We start from the raw sequence: 23,289 nt of genomic DNA, 5'->3' as shown, positions 1-23,289 counted from the left end.
CATACCGGCAGGAAGTTGAGCGGCTGGTACTCTGGTGCAGTCAGCACAATCTGGAGCTGAACACTCTTAAGACTGTAGAGATGACAGTGGACTTCAGGAGACATCCCTCAACTCTGCTCCCCCTCACCATATCAGACAGCCCTGTGTCAACTGTGAAGACCTTGAAGTTCCTGGGTACAACCATCTCCCAGGATCTGAAGTGGGAGACCAACATCAACTCCATCCTCAAAAAGACCCAGCAGAGGATGTACTTCCTGAGACAACTGGGGAAGTACAGTGTTCCACAGGAGCTGCTGATCCAGTTCTACACTGCGGTCATTGAGTCTGTCCTGTGCTCCTCCATCACAGTCTGGTATGGAGCAGCCACTAAACAGGATCATCGGCATGCCCCTGCCCTCCATCCAGGATCTGTACCTCTCAAGAACCAGGAAACGGGCTGGGAAAATCATCACAGACCCCTCACACCCTGGACACAGACTTTTTGATCTGCTGCCCTCTGGCAGACGGTACAGAAGCCTGCAGACCAGGACCACCCGACACAGGAACAGTTTCTTTCCCCTCGCCATCTCCCTTCTTAACAGTTGACCTGTCACACTGCTCCCACTGCCAGACTGCAGCTGCACCTTATGTACATTTTGTAGTATTCATTCCACCTCATTCATTTCTGTATTATATGTATATAAGTTTAGATTCGTTATTTATAGTTGGTTTACACAGCTTTGTGTATGTATGTGTAATGTGTATATATAGACACGTGTGTGTGTGTGTGTGTGTGTGTGTGTTTTACATTGCTGTGCTTGAGAGCCACCATCTACCGGAACCAAATTCCCTGTATGTGTCTGCACATATACTTGGCCAATAAACACGATTCTGATTCTGATTCTGATTTTACAGTGTCCCAACTTTTTCACAAGTTTTGTCACTGTGGGAAAAAAAGTTAAATGTAGTAATGCTGCATTGAATCAGTTAAGGCTTCTCTCAGCTGTGAATCTCAAAAGCTTTGTACACATCAGTGGAATTGCTTGTGCCAAAAGTAAAATGACTGCAGACAACAATACAAATAACCATTAGTTTTAAATATAGATATAAATTAAACTTTACTAGATTATTTGACAGGCTAGTGGTGGGTAAGTGATGCACTCCCTTAATTTTAAGTTTAACTAATCATTTTTAAATATATTTGGTTGTTCTAAGACAGTATTAAATGGAAATAATCCATTCTCTGTTTTACTTTATGATGGGGAAAGAAAAGGGGCAGTTAAGCGAAACTGAAGGCTAATGAAAATACGTTAACAAACATTTGTAGCTTTTGTCTAACAAAAAAGTTGCTCATGCTTAGGACCAGTCTTGTGTACAGCCAAGATCACCCTGAAATAACATCATTAGATTGCATGTAGTTTGCTGTGAGACTGTCACTGTTGAAGTTTAGCATTTTGTATCGATGAAAATCGAGGAAATTTTAACAGCAGGAATCCACCGGGAAATTTTAGGTGTAGGTGTAGTCATAAAAAGATGTTGGAAGACATGTTTAAAAGGGTTGTTTCTTCGGGTCTCCGATGATGACTATTTGCAGCTCATAATTTATCCACATTTGATTAAAAGGATATGTCTAAGGATAAGCCTCCTTTGAATCATTTGCAGGGCTGGAGTGATGGGTGTGTGGATCACTGATAGACTGATGAAGCTGCTGAGTTAATGCAGGTGGATATCGATAAAGTGCACATGCTTGCGTGCATGGAAGCTTAGTGAGTTTTATGCCTCTCATAGTGGGTGATGGAGTGTACCCAAGCACAAAAGGTTGAGGACAGCTTAACAGGCTATTAATATCCTCCAAAGCTTGAAGTCTGTTAACACCAGCATCTAAAATCCAAGGCTATATCACAACATTTTGTGAACATTTCTCATTTATTTAAAAAATGGTGGTCTTCATAGTGATAACCTTGTCATATAAGTAAATCTCTATCATTTAATTTTCAAGCTGAACATTGGCTATGATAAAAGAACACCACTGCATTAAAAACCTCTGCAAATGGTGTCAAATAAATCCTGGTAATTTGTAATTCAATCTTTTTTTTTTTTTAAATCAGGGAGTGAACCATGTGTCACGGCGGGTGAGGAGAGCCGTGTGAAAATAATAAATGAGGATCCAATCGCAGGCAGTAGTGGAGAAGTGAAGGTGGTTTATTGAACACGAAATAAATATGGACAAACAGCAAATGGAGCACGAACTAAACTAGACTGGAAACAACTAAACTACAGAGCACAAACCTGGACAAGAATGAGAACGAGCAGAGGAGCTGGACAGCAGGGAGAACACACGGGTGAGACATGGTGGATACACAGACAGACCAGCAACTACAATGACAGAGGACACGACTTAAATACACAGAGAAACACATGGGAATTACACACAGGTGGTGGACACAGCTGGGAATAATCAACAAGACGAGACAGAGGTAAAACTGAACACACTCACATGAGACGCAGACCTTCACAATAAAACAGGAACAAGAAACCATCACACTAAGACGCAGACTCTACACTGAGAGACAGACAGAAAATGACACATGGAACTAAACTAAACCTGCAAAAACATGACAACTGAAAATACTGGGTTAAACTGACCCAGAACCGTGACACCATGACTGGTAATTGCTTAAAGCTTTTTAAAAATTAGATTTATGAAAATTTATTTTTGCTCATTTAAATAAACTATAATAAATAAATGATATGCATTTTCAAAATGTCAGAATTTACAGAATTCTAGTGTTTTACAGAAACATCAATAACTCTCAAGAAATGAATAAAAGAGGATATAAAACATGTTTTTACCTTTTGTATTACCTAATAGATCCCTAGGATCCGCTATATACGTTTGTCTCTATACACTGAACATACTTTGTACAAATTTGATATAATTATAAGATATCACTATTTTTACTCTCACATTTACATGCTATGCTATGAATAGAGCCATGTTTTGTAGGGGCAGGGATAGCTCAGTAGGTAAAGTGGTCGCCCCATGATCGGAAGGTCGGCAGTTCAAATCCACTTAACGGCTACCCTGAGGTACCCCTGAGCAAGGTACTGTCCCTACACACTGCTCCCCGGGCGCCTGCTTAGTGGGCTGCACACTGAGTGAATGGGTCAAATGCAGAGAAAAACAAGTAATTTCCCCATGGGGATCAATAAAGTATCCATTATTATTATTATGTTTAGTTGCATGTTCAATGACAGCAGAAAATGTCTTGATGCCTCAAGTCAAAGGAGAATGACCAAACTGCTTTGAGCCGTTAGCAAAGCAACAGAAAACTAATAACCATTTGCTACAATTCAGGTATGCAAAAAAATGCACAACCTGCTAACCCTTGAACAGCAGCAGAAGACCACACCAAATCCCATTCCTGTCAGAAAAGTGTTGGAGTGTTTACTTACGGAGAACAAGAACTCCATGGCGTAGCGACTGAGCACGGTTGGACTCCACAGTGAAATTCAGCATGGTGGGATTTGCACCAATCATGCAGACACGGTTGTCTTGCTCAGCCTCACGGAACATCCGCAACAGCTGATTGGCAATGACCCCATTCAGAACAGATATGGCCACCATCGGTATGACAAAGGACAGGAATGCATTTACCTGTTCAAAAAGAGAGAAGGCTGTAAACACTGGAGATTAGTGCTGACAGAAAAACTATGTATCTGCTTCACTAAGATAAAATGTATATATGTTATTTAAAAAGCAAACAAATAGAACAAAACCCCCCAAAACAAAACAAAAACCCAGTGTCCCTCGAGGCTGATGATTGGCCCTACCGCCATAATAGGTTGGAGATTAAAGATGGCTCCCGTGTTTCTTCTGTTTGCATCTATATCTATATAATATATGTTTGGCCCATCTTTCAGTTTACTTCTTGTTTTATGTCAAGATTACCTGTATGGAAAATATAAATATCTATATATCTATATATCTATATATATCTATATATATATATATATATGGCTCTTCCAAACTCACATTTAGTCAGATTTACAGTGAGTGATGCTTCCTCGAAACGCTTAAAAACAGTTAAGAGGGTTTGGAGATGACTGCTCCAGGAAGCAGAATAAATGACCACATCATCTAATTAGGCCTCACAGTTAGGGACCCCGGCCAAAACCTTAGCCATCAGGCGCTGAAATGTCGCTGCCGCATTATGCAAACCAAAGGGCATCACGGTATACTGAAGGAAGTGATCGGGGGTAACGAATGCAGAGATCTCAGACGCTCTTGCAGTTAAAGGAACCTGCCAATATCCCTTTAATAAATCCAATTTGGTCACATAAGTAGCGGATCCCATCCGATCAACACAGTCATCCATCCTAGGTAATGGGAAAGAGTCTGCTTTAGTGGCCGCATTCACCTTTCGATAATCCGTGCAGAATCGAGGAGTATTGTCAGATTTGGGCACTAACACACATGGGGAGCTCCATGCGCTAGCACTTGGAACGGCTAAGCCATGCTCAAGGAGGTAATTGACTTCTCTCTGCATTATTTCCCTTTTTACTGGATTCACCCGGGGATAGAACAGTTTCTTTTTTTTCTTTTTTTTGCCTGTCCCATTTGGTTCTTTAGCCATCAGAATTGTTGTCTGAAGACCAACAAGGATACCAAATGGATTTACTTTGCCAAATGGATCATCGTGGCATTGCCGTATTGGTCCATTTGATTGACCTTTGTTTTTATTGTTTATTATATTTTATTTTCAGATGTTACAGACGGGACAGACATGAGTGAGGGATAGGAAAGGGAGAAAGAAAGAGGAAGGAAAAGAAAAACAGAAGGGGAGAGAGACAGTGAGAAAGGGGGGGAGAAAAAAAATCTCCTGGATCACCTGTTGAGAGAAGAAGAATAGAAAACAAGCAAAAAAAACCCCAAAGCAACATACTAAACACAACACCATCGCATTAATCTAGCTAAGTGTAAACAGCAGTAAATACTGAATATTCAATGTTGCTGTGCAGCACGCAGGACAGACAGCGCACAATGAGCTTTGAAGTAGCAGCCAAGAAAGGTGTAATTTAAGTCTACGAGCAGTGAACACCCGTGTGCATACCTGTGTGGATCAGCGCGCTTGTATTCAAATGGTTTCCACATGTAATGGTCTGCAAGAGGATGTAGCGAGCCATAGCCCTGTCCCCCAGGGCATGAAGCAGGCATGGAGGAGATCCAGGCCCCAGACATCCAGAGGCTCCCAGAGCACGAGAGCCCAAAGAGGACCACCGGAGGGGCATCCGTGCCACCCTCATGGGAAGGGCTGAGATTCCCCAGACGAGGCGTCACCCAGTATCCACCGAGCAGAAGCTAGAGGGGGCTGCACCGGAGTGCCCGCCGGCTCTGCCGGCAGCCAGCTGTGCCAGAGTGAATCGAGCCGCAGGCCCAGAGGCCCCCTGCACCCCGGAGGAGGCCTGACTGAGCAACAGGCGCCAGGCCCCGCCAGGCAGCCACTGGGAGTGAGCCGGTACATACCTGAGCGCCCAGCCCCGGACACCAAGAACCACCAATGCACCGACCCCTGAGGGCATCAGTCACCGGCAGGGAGTGTGGTGAGGGGAGATAGGCCTTGGAGGGCCTGGGAGTTCCCAGAGAGGTGGAGTCTAAGACCCGACCTGACATATAGACACAGACAAACAGGCACACACAGACACAAACATGCATTCCCACCCTCATGCACACATATACAAACACTCAGCACTCACCCAACGGAAGGATTGACATAAATGGACATGTACACACAATCACACTCCCCAAACATACTCTATACCCCGGGTCCAGGTACCCTCGCCCCCAGAGGGGGAAACAGAACCCAGACCCAAGAGATGTTACCCTTCCCCCCGGGGTGGAGGCAAGCAGACCGTCCCAGGCTCCGCAGCAGCAGGGAGGCCAATCGGACAACTAACATCTCCTCCCAGCCCCCCCGCGCCAATGACTAGCAGAGAACGGGGGTGTGTGAAGACCCCATACCTCCCTCCTCCCGCTCATGTGTAGTGTTGCTGCGTGTTGTTCTAAAGTGCATTTAAAACAAGGGAGCGCATGGCCATACCACCCTGAGCAAGCCCGACCTCGTCTGATCTCGGAAGCTAAGCAGGGATGGGCTTGGTTAGTACTTGGAGGGATAGAACAGTTTCAACGTATTCACATGACAAACCCTGGTTTTTCGCCGCCGATCTGGAGTGCGAATCACATAATGGTTATTGTCGAGTTTACATTCAACACTGTAAGGACCAGCAAACTGTGTTAGTAAACTGGACCCTACCACAGGCAGTAACATCAACACCTTCTCCCCTGGTTGAAAACTTCTATCTACAGCTTTTTTGTCAAAACGAGCCTTCATTTTAGTTTGCACTTGCTTGAAGTTTACCCCGGCTATTTTCCACGCTAGGCGAAGCCTATCTCGAAGCTGACTCACATAGTCAGGTACACTACACGGCCAGGCCAAAAGAAATTGCCCAGCACTCGGTAATAAGTTTTATTTATTCCGAGGTGCCCAGCCATTCCGACGTCATGTGCTAAGTTTAGCACCTGATCACGATGCTGAGATGGTACCACCACCTGTGTAACACCTGATGTTCCACTCTGATCAGAAGACCACCGCCTCATTAACACGCCATCCTGCAGGAAAAAACGGGGAAGGGTGCTTTCCCCAGCCGTGACAACGGCTGCAAAACAGGAACTCAAAGACTTGTCATTTTCCTGAGCGCTTACCAAAGCTTCTTTATTCACATCGCCGCTCAATGCCGGTATTAATTTTAGCACACTGCATTTATCCCCCACACTGTCTTTCTCCCGTACAGGAGGTTTTTGCTCCCCAGCCACAAACGTATCTGCGATACTAACCACATCAGCAAATTTGTGCGCTTCCGCCCGCGTAACAGCGCAAACGGGAAAAAACTGTCGCTTTTGGATCAGCAGCAACAGGTGTATCCATCACTTCAGGCGGTGGAAACACTTCCCCCCCGGCCAAATCGTTGCCCAAGATAAAGGACACACCTTTAAACAGCAACTGTCGTCTTATGGCGACCTTCACAGGTCCAGTTGTGATAGGTGAGTGTAGATATACTCTGTGAAGGGGCGCCCGAAGAACAATTCCCCACACCAACACATCCGTGTGGCAGGCGGTTTTATCCGACAGTGGCAACACATCATCTAACATAAAAGATTGATGTGCCCCGGTGTCTCGGAGAATGGTGATAGGAACCCTGTCCTTCTCTTCTCCTGCCACCGAAACGAAGCCTTGGGAAAGGAAGGGTTTAAAACGTGACTCTACCTCCATTTCTGGGTCACACCCCTGCATCTGATCAGGACCGATAGGTGGGGAAACTACTTTAATGAGCCCCACGGGTCCCTTAGACCCTCTGCACTGCTCTTTCTTCTGCAGCGCAGGACAACTGGCAATCAGGTGACCAGACTAAAGGCAATAAAAACATTCCCGCTTTTCAGTTTCCTCCTGTCTCGCCCTTCGGGTCTGTTTAGGAGATTTTTGTCTCTTTTCCTGCCCTCCCCTCACTTCTCGTCCTGCCCCGGTTGGAAAAATGACTTTATGTGTGACGGTGAATTCATCTGCTAAAACTGCTGCTTTTGCCAGGAACATCACCTTCTGCTCATTTAGATAAACTACCAACTGATCCGGGAGACACTTTTTAAATTCTTCTAAAAGAACCAACTCCTTCAATGCCTCAATATCCTTCACTTTGCTGGCTTGCATCCAGCGTTCAAACAAGCGATGTTTCTCACGGGCAAACTCCACAAAGGTTTGTTCAGCGGTCTTTTCACTTTTACGAAATTTCTGACGGTAAGCTTCAGGAACTAATTCATATGCGTGCAGAATTGATTTTTTTACAATATCATATTGGAGGCTGTCGTTAATGGAAAGGCTAGTACATACTTCCTGAGCCTTGCCGATTAACTTACGCTGGAGTAGCAGCGCCCAAAACTCCTTAGGCCAACTCAATGCAGCTGCTATACGCTCAAAAACGTTAAAATAGGAATCAACCTCAGCCTCCCGAAACGGAGGTACTAGTTTAACATGTTTGGTGATGTCAAAACTTGGTGAAGTAACTGTGGATGTGTCAGGGCGACTCGAGACAGGTGTGGAGGCAGCGGAAGCAGGTGTCTAGACAGCGGCGGGCTTACGCAACTCCAACGCTCTGACCCGGAGGTGCATAGCTTGCACCTCAAGCTCTTTAGCGCGAACCTCTACCTCGCTAATACGGAGGGTCAAATGGAGGTCCTCCATAGACCCTACTGCCTGAGGCTCCTCAGCCGCCCCAGACCCCACCTCTGCCGCATCCGACCCCGCCTCATCCGCATCAGGCTCCACCTCAGCCGGAGACACGCCAACGGGTCCTTTGGCATCTGGCTCCGGCTCAGCCTCCGGAGCCACCTCCACGCCGCCCCTACCAGGCCGCTTTACAGCGGCCTTCGGGGAAGGGAGAATGCCCCGCTCCACCAAGCCTGCACACAAAGCATCCTTCACCTCCGGTTTACGGGCATTATAGGACACTTTACAGGGAGTGCAGAATTATTAGGCAAATGAGTATTTTGTCCACATCATCCTCTTCATGCATGTTGTCTTACTCCAAGCTGTATAGGCTCGAAAGCCTACTACCAATTAAGCATATTAGGTGATGTGCAACTCTGTAATGAGAAGGGGTGTGGTCTAATGACATCAACACCCTATATCAGGTGTGCAGAATTATTAGGCAACGTCCTTTCCTTTGGCAAAATGGGTCAAAAGAAGGACTTGACGGGCTCAGAAAAGTCAAAAATAGTGAGATATCTTGCAGAGGGATGCAGCAGTCTCAAAATTGCAAAGCTTCTGAAGCGTGATCATCGAACAATCAAGCGTTTCATTCAAAATAGTCAACAGGGTCGCAAGAAGCGTGTGGAAAAACCAAGGCGCAAAATAACTGCCCATGAACTGAGAAAAGTCAAGCGTGCAGCTGCCAAGATGCCACTTGCCACCAGTTTGGCCATATTTCAGAGCTGCAACATCACTGGAGTGCCCAAAAGCACAAGGTGTGCAATACTCAGAGACATGACCAAGGTAAGAAAGGCTGAAAGACGACCACCACTGAACAAGACACACAAGCTGAAACGTCACGACTGGGCCAAGAAATATCTCAAGACTGATTTTTCTAAGGTTTTATGGACTAATGAAATGAGAGTAAGTCTTGATGGGCCAGATGGATGGGCCCGTGGCTGGATTGGTAAAGGGCAGAGAGCTCCAGTCCGACTCAGACGCCAGCAAGGTGGAGTACTGGTTTGGGCTGGTATCATCAAAGATGAGCTTGTGGGGCCTTTTCGGGTTGAGGATGGAGTCAAGCTCAACTCCCAGTCCTACTGCCAGTTTCTGGAAGACACCTTCTTCAAGCAGTGGTACAGGAAGAAGTCTGCATCCTTCAAGAAAAACATGATTTTCATGCAGGACAATGCTCCATCACACACGTCCAAGTACTCCACAGCGTGGCTGGCAAGAAAGGGTATAAAAGAAGAAAAACTAATGACATGGCCACCTTGTTCACCTGATCTGAACCCCATTGAGAACCTGTGGCCCATCATCAAATGTGAGATTTACAAGGAGGGAAAACAGTACACCTCTCTGAACAGTGTCTGGGAGGCTGTGGTTTCTGCTGCATGCAATGTTGATGGTGAACAGATCAAAACACTAACAGAATCCATGGATGGCAGGCTTTTGAGTGTCCTTGCAAAGAAAGGTGGCTATATTGGTCTAAAAACACAGAAGAAAAGAAGGCTTCCCAAAATAATGGGCAGCTCACCCCTACTTGCTCCGCACTTCACACACATGCCCGACCTTTTAACCAAATAGCTATTGCTACGGCTGCTCCGTCTGGACCTGAGGCAAGTGCAAGGGAAGTCTGCCACACACCCCACACCGCAGCTCTTCGGTCGCCCTTTTATAGTTCAGGTCGACAGCAGGAACCAGTTACATCAGGCCGTTCCTTAGGTCCACCAATCACAGCCGGGCCCCTGCACAGGTGAATTTGCATACACATGCATACACACATTAAGAAACAGATAACCCACCAACACAGGCACTTAACAGGCCAGTACTGCTCAACCTAATGCATTAGCTCTGGCTCCTTCCCCACCAGAGAGGTGACTTTCCATGTCCCAGTTGCTAGTCTTAGGAGCTGGGGATTGTTCCGTGAGGGTCTCCGCACTTGCTTGTGGTGCCAGGGTGGGCCATGTCCCTACTTTGAGCTAGGCCTTCAAGCAGCCTCACCAGGACTGGCTCCAAGTCCGGGCCCCTGTAACCCTATGCCTATAGCCCCTGGGATCCCTGGGACACACAAAACCCTATACCACAACAAGGTAGTGATTCGTGGAGGGGGTTATGATTTTGAACTATATAAATAAAATTGAACTCAATTGAAAGACTGCACATAAACATTAATCATGGCAGCATGGGAACATGCACTAACCACAAGATCCATAGAGGCTGGGGTCTATCACAGCTGGCAAGCTCGAGAAACACCAAGGCCTGAGAGAAGAGCTCAAGGAGATGTGGTAATCATTGCACTCTGGGCAGTGACCCAGAAACTGAGTGAGTGGCTCCAGCTCATCTGGGAAACGATGCCTGAGATCTCTGTCCAGAAGAGCACAGTGCCTCAAGATACTGCGTAGGACCCTGGTAGAGGACCCTCATGATAATTTTTGGTTTATTGTATGGCTAATATATCATAAGCTTCCAAAATTTATCATTGCTATGTATCATTAGTTTCATTAATTAGCATTACCCTGTTGTTCAAATACAGTCACTTCTGGTTCCAAAATAAACAAGCAAACATAAAGAACACCAAAAACAAACAAATACAAATAAAAAATGGAACATATAAAAATGCTAATGTTTTTTTGGGCTTAAAAATTCAAACACAAGAAAGTCTACAGTTTCATATTTTTGATACAGCACAATACCTGAAAGGTGTCACTGTATATGGCAATAATAATAACAATAAAATGAATATATTTTAATAATAATAATAATGCAATAATATTTGTTATACTTTATGATGGTGGGTTGGCAGTATTTATTGACTTCTGTCAATCATATGTGCATCATTAATAAATAAAAGGGAATTGTACCAGGGGCTAAAAATGACACGATGGTTTGTAAACTAGTGTCAGGATTTGTGTGAGCTAAATGCTATACAGAGAGCTTGTGAGTGTGAATGCGCTGCCACAAACAAGCAACATGCAACTCTAATAAAAACAGACACATGGAATATGCAAATTGCAGCACAGGCTTGAGGGCTTTAAAGACAACATGTTTTCCTGCCACTGGACAAAAATCCATGATAACCTTGTGGCATGTTGTAATTGAAGCGATCTGAGGGAGAATGGAACTCTTATTCCTCATGGGATCTGTTTTTCAGGCTTTAGACAGGAGGTCATTCTCAGTTTTTCTTTCTTTTTTTTTTCAGAGCACACCAGTTAATAGCATAAAAACTATATTAGAAGTAAATTGTGCTGGTTCGATGGATTTAGAAGGGACCACAATGAGGCATCTTTAATAGAACAGAATGGAATTGATCTTTATTGTCATTGTTGTAAAAACAATGAAATGCAGTTTGGCATCTCTCCGTGTGTGAAGTACACAATATCGTAAGTATTTACACAGACAATAACACAGACAAATTTACATTTACAAAAGAAAGATATGTCCAATTTATACATACACCTGCATACATATGGATACACCCATAAATACACACACGCACATAAATGCATATATATACAGTGGCTTGCAAAAGTATTCGGCCCCCTTGAACTTTCCCACATTTTGTCACAGCCACAAACATGAATCAATTTTATTGGAATTCCACATTAAAGACCAATACAAAGTGGTGTACACGAGAGAAGTGGAACGAAAATCATCAATGATTCCAAACATTTTTCCCAAATAAATAACTGCAAAGTGGGGTGTGCGTAATTATTCAGCCTCCTTTGGTCTGAGTGCAGTCAGTTGTCCATAGACATTGCCTGATGAGTGCTAATGACTAAATGTCAGTACAAATACAGCTGCCCTGTGACGGCCTCAGAGGTTGTCTAAGCGAATATTGGGAGCAACAACACCATGAAGTCCAAGGAACACACCAGACAGGTCAGGGATAAAGTTATTGAGAAATTTAAAGCAGGCCTAGGCTACAAAAAGATTTCCCAAGCCTTGAACATCCCATGGAGCACTGTTCAAGCAATCATTCAGAAATGGAAGGAGTATGGCACAACTGTAAACCTACCAAGACAAGGCCGTCCACCTAAACTCACAGGCCGAACAAGGAGAGCACTGATCAGAAATGCAGCCAAGAGGCCCATGGTGACTCTGGACGAGCTGCAGATGGGGGAATCGTGCACTGCACAAAGTTGGCCTTTACGGAAGAGTGGCAAGAAGAAAGCCAGCGTTGACAGAAAACCATAAGAAGTCCGTTTGCAGTTTGCACCAAGCCATGTGGGGGACACAGCAAACATGTGGAAGAAGGTGCTCTGGTCAGATGAGACCAAGATGGAACTTTTTGGCCAAAATGCAAAACGCTATGTGTGGCGGAAAACTAACACTGCACGTCACTCTGAACACACCATCCCCACTGTCAAATATGGTGGTGGCAGCATCAGGCCAGGGCAACAATGGAATGGTTTAAAACAAAACATATCCATGTGTTAGAATGGCCCAGTCAAAGTCCAGATCTAAATCCAATCAAGAATCTGTGGCAAGATCTGAAAACTGCTGTTCACAAACGCCGTCCATCTGACTGAGCTGGAGCTGTTTTGCAAAGAAGAATGGGCAAGGACTTCAGTCTCTAGATGTGCAAAGCTGGTAGAGACAGACCCTAAAAGACTGGCAGCTGTAATTGCAGCAAAGGTGGTTCTACAAAGTATTGACCCAGGGGGCTGAATAATTACGCACACTCCACTTTTCAGTTATTTATTTGTAAAAAGTGTTTGGAATCATGTCTGATTTTCGTTCCACTTCTCTCGTGTACACCACTTTGTATTGGTCTTTCACGTGGAATTCCAATAAAATTGATTCATGTTTGTGGCTGTAATGTGACAAAATGTGGAAAAGTTCAAAGGGGGCCCGAATACTTTTGCAAGCCACTGTGTGTGTGTGTGTATATATATATATATATACATATATACATATGTGTATGTATGTATATATATATATATATATACATATATATATACATATATATATACATATATATATATATATATATATATATACATATATATATACATATATATATATATATATATATACATATATATATACATATATATATATATATATATACATATATATATACATATATATATATATGTATGTATATATATATATATATATATATATATATATATATATATATATATATATACATATATATATATATATATATATATATATATATGTATGTATGATATATATATATATATATATATATATATATATATATACATATATATATACATATATATATATATATATATATATGTATATATATATGTATATATATATATATATATATATATATATATAGATATATATATATATATCCATAGGTCCCTCATCCTATTCATGTAGCCCCTTTCCGCCGGGGTTACTTGCGGCATACATGGAACGCCATAACCAAGTGGCCAGCATAGTGTACAGGAACATCTGTGCCGAGTATAACCTGGAAGTCCCGAGGTCAAAATGGGAGATGCCCCCAAGGGTGGTGGAGAATGACCGAGCTAAGATCCTGTGGGACTTCCAGATACAGACGGACAAAATGGTGGTGGCTAACCAACCGGACATAGTGGTGGTAGACAAACAGAAGAAGACGGCCGTAGTGATCGATGTAGCAGTTCCGAATGACAGCAATATCAGGAAGAAGGAACACGAGAAGCTGGAGAAATACCAAGGGCTCAGAGAAGAGCTCGAGAGGATGTGGAGGGTGAAGGTAACGGTGGTCCCCGTGGTAATCGGAGCACTAGGTGCGGTGACTCCCAAGCTAGGCGAGTGGCTCCAGCAGATCCCGGGAACAACATCGGAGATCTCTGTCCAGAAGAGCGCAGTCCTGGGAACAGCTAAGATACTGCGCAGGACCCTCAAGCTCCCAGGCCTCTGGTAGAGGACCCGAGCTTGAAGGATAAAACCGCCCGCATGGGCGTGCTGGGTGTTTTTTTATATATATATATATATATATATATATATATGCATGCGAACATACTTACACACACATATTTCCACCTACACTCCTACATATATATACATATATATGTAGTGGGTGGAGTTGGGGGGCTGTTGCAACTATAATAAATAGTGTTATAATAAATACAGTTTGAAGAGATAGGAATTTTGGTTGCATTAAAGTATACATAGAAATACGGTTGATAAATAAGGTGTAATGTCCATGAGTGTTGGCAGTGCAGTTATCCTCCAATCAGGGTGGAGGTAGGGCATGTTTGACAGCCTATGGGTAAAAACTCCTATTGAGTCTATTTTTCTTTGACCTGATGGACCTGAAGCGTTTATCAGAGGGAGGGGGGGGTGTCCAGGGTGTGAGGGGTCTTTGATGATGATGCTGGTTTTCTGCTGAAGTCTGCCAGTATAAATGTCTTGGTTAGTGCCAATTGCCCGCTCTGCTGCCTTCACCACCTGCTGCAGTTTCCTCTTGTCCTCCGCGGTGCAGCAGTTGAACCAGAGTGTGCAGCAGTAAGTCAGAAGGCTCTGGTGGTGGAACGGAAGCAGTTTCTTGTCTCAGGCCCAGTACAGTCTTTGATGTGCTTTCCCTACCTGGTGGGAAATGTTTGTTGACCAGGTAAGGTTGGCCGAGATGTGGACTCTCGGCCGCTTTCTACCCTTTCTACCTCCTTAAAGCTTTCTACCCTTTTGTACCTTCTCCCCATCAATGTAGAGGGTGGAGTGCTTAGATCGCTTTGTTCTCTATAGTATATTATACGTATATTACACTTGTGTCACATCACTTGGAGTTATTTCTTTATTCATTAATATTTCAGTTTTCTTGCTCTAGACCACTTCAACATGTGAAATGGTGGAGCCAGTCCTTAGCTTTGGTAGACTACATTTGAAGATGAACAGGTGCTATGAAAAAAAGCTTGGATGAGATATTTGAGATGCATTATTCATATTTTTGAGATGGCTCTATGACACAGACTGGGCTCTATATACCCTGATGGCTGACGACTGAAGTGAAGTTGCTGGAAATTTTGCACAAATCAAGCCGAACAGGCTTTCCTTAAAACAAACTTTTATCAGATTAATTTTCAACTGACCTTAAGCAGATTCCAGTGGTGTGATTTCATTACAGATAAAAACCCTCACTTCACAGATGAGAAAATCTTTAGGGGTGAGGAGAAAGATTCAGAATGACACAAAGCTGATCCTTTCTATCACATTAGGTTATGTATTTTCTGCTGCAAGCACTAGTATATGCAAAATGAGCTGAACTGGAAACTACAACACAGATTATATGTGAATCACTGGATAAGACTAGGTGTAAAACATCCCTGTGGCCTGACAAAATGACAAAAGGATTATAATGCCTTTGTTTTACAGTCTAGCACAAAGACAGTTTTGGCCTCAATGACTTTCCACCTAGACAACTGTTTATTGCTTTTTGAAACTCATCCACTGGAGTTAGAGGAGTTACTCAGTGAGTCAGCTGTCGTCAGCAGGTAACTGCTATTCTTCATCCAGTAATTGGAGTTACTGAACTTTGTCTTTTGACTGTGTTTGTGCTCTTTTGTGGCTTTTGGAACATTTTTATTGCACTAGCAAAGTACATGGCCCACTGTTGCGCCACAGACAGAAATTTAGTGCTTGGGCTAGAGTTAATAACATGATTTTAGTATTAGTATGATACCTACTGCTTTGTTACTTTGTTGCCCTGCACATACATGCTTTGTTACTAGCAGGTATTTGTAGGGCATACTTTGGTCTTCACTTACGGCGTTACCCTAGACCATTTGTACTTAAATTAAATTGGGTTGAGTAACCTTGCAGTGTCTCTTAGAATGATTTTTTTTAACTTGTTTTTATTATTGATTCTGTTTTGTTGTTGACTCTGTTCTTTCTTCTCTCTTTCAATTTTCATCTTTCTCTAATGATAATATTTGTAAATTCTTTATTTTTGCTCATTCTTTATTAATTCTTTTAGTGCACATTATCTTGTAATTATAGACCAGGTCTCTCCTTACAAAACCACTTATCACTATTTTGTTTCTAGCTCACTCTGACGCTCCCGTCAAAAAGCATTATGGACAACCACTGGTTTGATTGTCCATAGAGAATATTTTAAAGAATTTTTCCATTCTCATAATGAGGCAGTGAAAGAATCCAGATCTTCTTATTTCACTAATCTCATAAATTGTAACAGAAAAAAACTAGGGTATTATTTGAGCCTATTAACAGCATTGTTTTGTCCCCACCTGAGCAGGCTGTCATACTCTGTGATGATGGCTGTAATACATTCCTTAATCAGTTCGTTAATAAGGTGATGGACTTGAGATCTAAAAGTTCTTCCCCTTATGAAGAGGGCCCTCAGCATCCTGAGTCAATTACCTTATTAGCTCCAATTCCACTAAATGACTTCACTACAATAATGGGTAAAATTAAGCCTTCATCTTTCTCATTAGAGAACAATTTGGAAGTCTTATGGTACAAGCACTTGGCCTTCATTGCTAACCATTATTAACAGTTCAGCTGTGTTCCTTTCGTACTGTACGCATGCTGAGGTAACTCCTATACTTAAAAAAATCTTCATGCCATCTTTTTTGGTATTTATTAGTCTTTAAATTAAATTGCCATTTATCAGCAAATTATTAGAAACAGTTGTGGAAAGATCCTTATTATTTTGATTACAGATCTCTGAATGTATTTCTGCTGCAGAGGCAAACTGCACAGAAAGAGTCTGTTTGACGATATCTGTTAAGCTGTTTGCAAAAAAATGCATCTACTTGTTTAAGACACCTGCACCAAATTTGACACATTCACCATTGGAAAGGGATGTAAAAAAGGTTTAGGTGGTTCATGGGATGTTCAGTACTAAGCAATTATTTTTTCGCCATTAGCTGGAATAAACCGCAGCACAGTTTTTAATCTGTTAATTTAAGATTTAAATACTGATTTGCTGAAAGTGCTGAATGGTGTTCCAAGTTGTTCCGGCCTACATTGAACCTTGGCTTCAAGTGTGTATTTTCTTTTTGCATTGTTACTAGACCACGATAATTAAATGTTTGACATTTTGAAGTTTAAAATAAATAAATAAATAAGTAGATAAATGAAATCTGTTTCTTGCTTGTTGAGCCCAACAATTTTAAATTTTAGGAAGCCAATTTTGGACTTGGTTTTTACATGCTGCATCACAGTAGACATGAGGTCCCAAATTAAATGATATTACATGACCTCCTCCTTAGCAGTTGCCAGACACTTATCATGACTGCTGCAGACAATAGTACAAATACTTCCACAGTGTAACAGGGGTCTTTCTCTGCCATCAGGCTTGTGGTTACAACAATAAGACCGACTGAGTGCCACAGAGTCGGCAACAGAAAGAAACACAAAAAATATATCAGATATTTTTGTTAATTTTTTAATAAAACAGGGAAATTTGCTTATTGCTACTAAACACACACTATATGCTAGTCTTGTGTTTGACAATAGAACTGAAACAAAGAAATGAAAAATTGTCATATGCTCTGATTCAAAGGTATTTCAGCATCTTTTGTGATTTGCCATTCAATGAAACTTGAAATAAAGCCAAACATCACCCTGTATGGCATCACTCTCACTGGAACCTTTTCTGTCTTGTCTGAACATTTTGATGAAGTCAGTGAAAATATATATTGCCATCTCAATGCAAACATATATTTCTATGGAACTATCTCGGATTATTCTTCTAAAGCAACTACTGCGTTGACTGGTGGAAAAGCAATAAGATTGGAAGCCTATTAATAGAGATAATGTGAGAGATAGTGATGAAACAAAGTATCTAAAAAGAATGCTGAAAACAGAAGGTATTAAAAGCACATTCAGAGAAAAATTAGAGAGATGGAGCACAACAAAAGTGAGTGGGTGAGATTTGGTGCTGTTGAAAACCTTTTTGCAACAAATGCGATGTTGTGCATCTTTTATTTAATCAATTTGGCAAATGCATGAAGCAGTAGTTTGAAGTTCTTGTTTACTGTTACCGAAGAATGATGAAAACATCAACAGTTCCACTGAGAAATTATTTAAAATCCTCAATAAAATTACATTTTAGTGCCAACTTTGATTTTTGGCCAAATAATTTTCATCCAACTGTGCTACCTTTGCTGTACACAAAATGGAGAATAAAGTCAGCATTAAAGATTAATGAGGGAAAATAATGAAAGGGTAAAAAAGAAGAAAGGGAGAGGAGGGGCTGTTTGACATCTTGCTGCAGCTGCTGTGGAGCTGCCTGTATGGTGAAAACGTGCGCTGATGTCTGACTTGTTCATTTGTGTGGATATTCGCTTAATCAATGTATGTGTAACAGCTTTAGCATCACTCCTTCCCAAAGGCATTCACTCTCCACCCACCACATACTCGCACAGAGGCACACAGCGATGCAGTGCTGTTGTTTTTCAAAGGGATAATCATGAATGAAAAATGTTAATGGTTTTAATGAACAGGCTGGCTGACTTCTGAGGTTCCCCCTGCCTCCTAGACAAGAATGACTGATTAAAGCTGATAAGGAGAACAGCAGAAGCGGTGCAGCAAAACAAACCCTTAGCCTTAGAGTGAGACCAAACTCCAGCTTTAGTGCGAAATTCTGGAAAGCCAAAAAATGGGGGCGAGCTAATGTGGATAATTGGGAGTAAAGTGCAAGAAAACTGAAATATTAGACATTTAATTATGGTGAAACCTTGTTCTGACATTTGACACATGCAGAAGAAATATTAAACCTATCTGTCTACATACATTTTTTTTTTCAACTGTATTTCTTTCTCGTGACTTTTTAATATGTTTTTATTTGTCTTCCTGTTTCAGTGCTGTTCACCGTGCCAAACCTAGTCTTACAAGATGAACTTTTACACATTTTCCATTTTGGCGTATATGAAATAAAATAAAATATATGACAAGGAGGGGCAGGTTGTAATCCAAGTCAAACTGTGGAAGTCACTATAGTCATGCTTCACTAAAATATAAGGAGGACCAATCAGCATCTGCCAAAAGCATACACATATAAATAAGTTTTGCAGAAATGAAAAAGATTACAAAAGCGGGCTCAAAGAATGAAGAGAGGCAAATGAAACTCTGTAAATCAGTTCCACATTTGGAACCTTGTGGTCAAATTTGTATAAGCGGTTCTGCTTTCTGTTAGATGACATAACTGTCTTGATTATCATGAGTAGCTCTCTTTATGGCCATGGAATGATTATTTTAGTGTCAAATGCTGCATTAGGAGCAGATGTCCATGCTCCTATATTTCTTCAGGGTTATTAAGCAAATTATCATTATATCTTCTATTGCCTTTACAAATCATTCCGTTCATGAAATTTAATTTATTTCCTGGTGTTCATCGTGCTTCTTTCTCTTTAACCCAGTAACGCCAAGTGTATCATATTTGATGAGCTTTTGTGATTTTTTTATGTCCTGAAAAACCTGAATAAATTACACAATAAATATTTAAGCAATTAACTGCACAAAAATGTTGGATGTAGCAAAAATGAACTCTTTGATTTCTTCTTCTATTTTTAACTTGTCAGAGGGTTCAATAAAGACTCCAGTTTAAAAAAAAACAGAACTGAAATTTGTGGCAATTAGTTCATGTTTACAGTTAAAAAATAGTTTTTTGTCTTGAATCAGTTTTACACCAAGAAAATAACCATTTGTTTACAGTTTTGTATTTCTGCAATTTCATCGTCCCAGAAACCCAGAATCAGCTTTGTAGACCACGTCATCTCAAACACTAGCTAAGGCTCCTTGCTTACCTGAGAATTCACATCACACAAAAACGAGTCTGCATCACCAGTGGTGAACATTTTCAGGTTCCTGTATTCACCTGCTATCCAGCTCACACAACAGTCGATTCTAGTGCATATGTCTATATGTGGTGGGTCAACAAAGCAGGGGCTGCATGTCATTTTTTTGGACTATGGCTGGATGAGTCTCAGTGGTTAAGGCTCATAAGATGCTCAATTCAGTGCTTCACTCACATGTCTGGCTTCATGTTTGGACCATGGTTTTCCTTTCCCAGTCAAGGTAGTGACCTCCTACTGAACCATTTCACAAAGCTTTTTTCAAAACATGGATTTTTGCTATAGAAAATTGTAGCAAAAACTCAGTCAGCTGAGGCTCAATCAAGACTGCAAGAAGTTCTCTCTTTAAAAAGTTAGTATTTTCAAGACATCTTGCTGTTACTCAAAGGGACAAAGTGAAGTGCCAAAATACATCAGATGTGGCATTTTTTCCTTCTGCTTGATAAGTGAGCTGGTCTGCTTCCTCCAATAGCTTTCAGCAGTTTTCTCTGTTCATTGGCCACCTTATGTGACAATAAATTACATCAGTGGTTAGAGATTATTTTGGCTTTGAGGTTTTACGTTTCAAAAGTGTCAGTGTTCAAAAGTTTAAAGATGCAAAACTTCTCTTTCTCTTACAAATTCATCCCTATGAGCAAATCCATTCCAATTAAGATATTGCTGTGAATTTTAAATGCTTGTGCGACTGAGCACACAAAATAATGTGTTATCACCAGAGCAGCAGATATACTGTAGTGTGCTTAGCTCAGATTTAAATGTGTGGGTGTAAACCCATAGTGTCTGCAAATGGAAACGTGATCTGACTGCTGAACGAGTGTGAAGGGGTTCCAGCTTGTGACAAACAAGAGGACTAATGCTTTTTTAATTCACATGTAGAACAGCCAACGTTGTATGCCTCATGGAAAAAAATTTCACCTGGAATACCCATTAATATTCCATTAAAGCAGGAAATTGAAAATCAAAGGAACCTCTGCTAGATTTCACATAATAACTGCAAAGTGAGCCAGAAATGGAAACAATGGAAGCATCAGCTATTATTCTCATTTTTTTGTCTCTCGACGCCATCACCTTAGTCACAAGACCCTTTACACTATTAGGCAAATATACTGACAGGCATGTATATTTGGCTGCAAAGCTCGGGGAATTTTGCCTTAATAATGAATGATGGCCAGTGGGACAGAGAACACTCAGCCTCATTAGTTCTTAGTTCTGTTCTTAGACACGGACTAATGGTGAAGCCCTGACTTTAGCATTTTAACTATCACCATTCACCATTAATGGATTTACCCAAGAAGGCACCAACTGCAGACCATTAGAAAGAAGAAAAAGTTGATGTACTGCCACAGTGGCTTCAGATTTCTTGGGGAAAATGAGAATCAGAGTGAGCAGCAACATTTAGTAACGTTTGAAATTAAATTCAAGTATGTCCAGAAGATGAAAAATCACTGTGGTTTGTTGTCTGGACTTTTGTAGGCTTTCTTCTTCCTGAGTCTAACTCACTCGTGGTGATGATGATCCAGTTTGTGCAATCTTAGTTGCCATAATTTCTCACAAAATTGACCATTTTTAGAAACTAAGTATAATCTTTGAAATCTGTCACATGTATTTTAGCTTTTACCTTGTCTGCAGCATATTTCTATTTCTTGTCATCATCTGGTCCTTTTGCACATTGCCACAGATCAGCAGCTTATTGTATCATACTACAGCATTTTAGCTCCTTAATACTATTATACAAATATATTCAGGTTTATACATTATATTCTGTTGAATTTAGATTGTATTTAGATGTTTATTTAACAGTTTTATATTACTGAGCTATGTTTAATGTTTTGGTTTCTGTAACAAAGAAATTTCTCAAGTTTTTGGCATAAATGATCTTATCTTATTAAAATAAACACAGACACCTTGGCACAAACATCATGCAGCCAAAGCCACACAGCTGCCCCTTGATACAGCTGAGTTTTGATCACTGTTCTTAACAGCCTCTTTAGATATTGGCCCTGTGCAGCTCAGCTTTCAGCTTGGATCAGCTAGACAAAGCTCATGAGAGATGGCAGATGCTCGATTGGTGTTAACAGACTTGCTTTCATGTCTGTGAGCTGCCCCTATGGATAAAGCCGCATTAATATTTATCTCTCTGGTGAGGTTTCGCATTCGTGCTACAGCTTGATTTATCCAGCACAAATATGGTGGTCACTAAAGTCATATACCAAAAACTAATTGATATCTATTATCACACCACCATTTTAAAAAAGCTTTTAGTATTCTTTCTGGAACGTGTCATTTACTACATGGTCATAACAAATTTATGCAGAATGCAATCATGGTATGATTAGTGCATAAAAAACAGACTGAACAAAATGTCCAGTCTATCCCAGGTACTAGGTAAATAAGCTGGCAATGTCTTCAGTCATTTGATAAATAATTACAACTTAAAAAGGACAGTTTTATCAGTATGTTAGTAGCACAGGCTGAACAAAAACTGGTTTAGGAACCTCCATTTCTGCTGCGGCTGCAGATTGTACTTCAGCACCAGTAGCACAAATCATGAACACAGCCTACTTTAAGTGACTTTATTAATAATGAAATATTTATAGGTTGCAGTAGATACAGAACTTCCCTAATATGGAAAGGCTTTAGCGAAGCTACACTGAAGTGCCAGACAACCGTATAAACCAAACACACTGTAGAAAAGATGGAAAGCGCAACCATAATGTCACCCATTGTTTTCTGGTACCTGTTTGAAAAGAACATAACTAACCTGTTACTGTGTAAATGTACATTTTGTTAGAAAACAATAAAACAATTAGAGAAAAGGGATTTACAGATCAGTTCCAGAAACATAATAAAGTAATGACGATAGAGATCAAATTCAAATTCATATTCAAATTTTATTTGTCACGTACACAGTCATACACAGTACGATATGTAGTGAAATGCTTGGACAACTGCTCGTGACCTAAAGAAAGTTTCACTGTCCTCAGTTATAATCAGATACTCGCTGTGTTTTCAACTGAACTGATAAACAAGGGATGCACTGCCAGCTAGGACTGAGAAAAAGTTGCCAATACATTTTAATGCTCCCACAAACTGTTATTGTCAACGACTGTTATATTTTGTGAAATGGTAGAAATTTTATTTTTTTCTCTACCTCTCAGGGTCTCACATGATGAATGCTGTTTACCAGAACCAAATGCTGTATGCTGTGTGCTCAGTAAACATGCACT

At 41.3% G+C, this 23,289-nt stretch overlaps 1 protein-coding gene across 1 annotated transcript in view; it reads right to left on the bottom strand.

The window, feature by feature from the left end:
- The window catches only part of ntsr1 (neurotensin receptor 1 (high affinity)), a 90,435-nt gene that overhangs the window by 47,606 nt on the left and 19,540 nt on the right, over positions 1 to 23,289 (bottom strand). Inside the window, exon 2 of the mRNA XM_026154669.2 lies at positions 3,436 to 3,637. Within this exon, the coding sequence (XP_026010454.1) occupies positions 3,436 to 3,637 (202 nt within the window). The remainder of the gene's footprint in view (positions 1 to 3,435; positions 3,638 to 23,289) is intronic.

Source organism: Astatotilapia calliptera, chromosome 20 (genome assembly GCF_964374335.1).
Source record: "Astatotilapia calliptera chromosome 20, fAstCal68.1, whole genome shotgun sequence".
Classification (NCBI taxonomy): domain Eukaryota; kingdom Metazoa; phylum Chordata; class Actinopteri; order Cichliformes; family Cichlidae; genus Astatotilapia; species Astatotilapia calliptera.
Note: the sequence above shows the minus strand (reverse complement) of the source record. Positions and strands in the feature narration are given on the sequence as shown.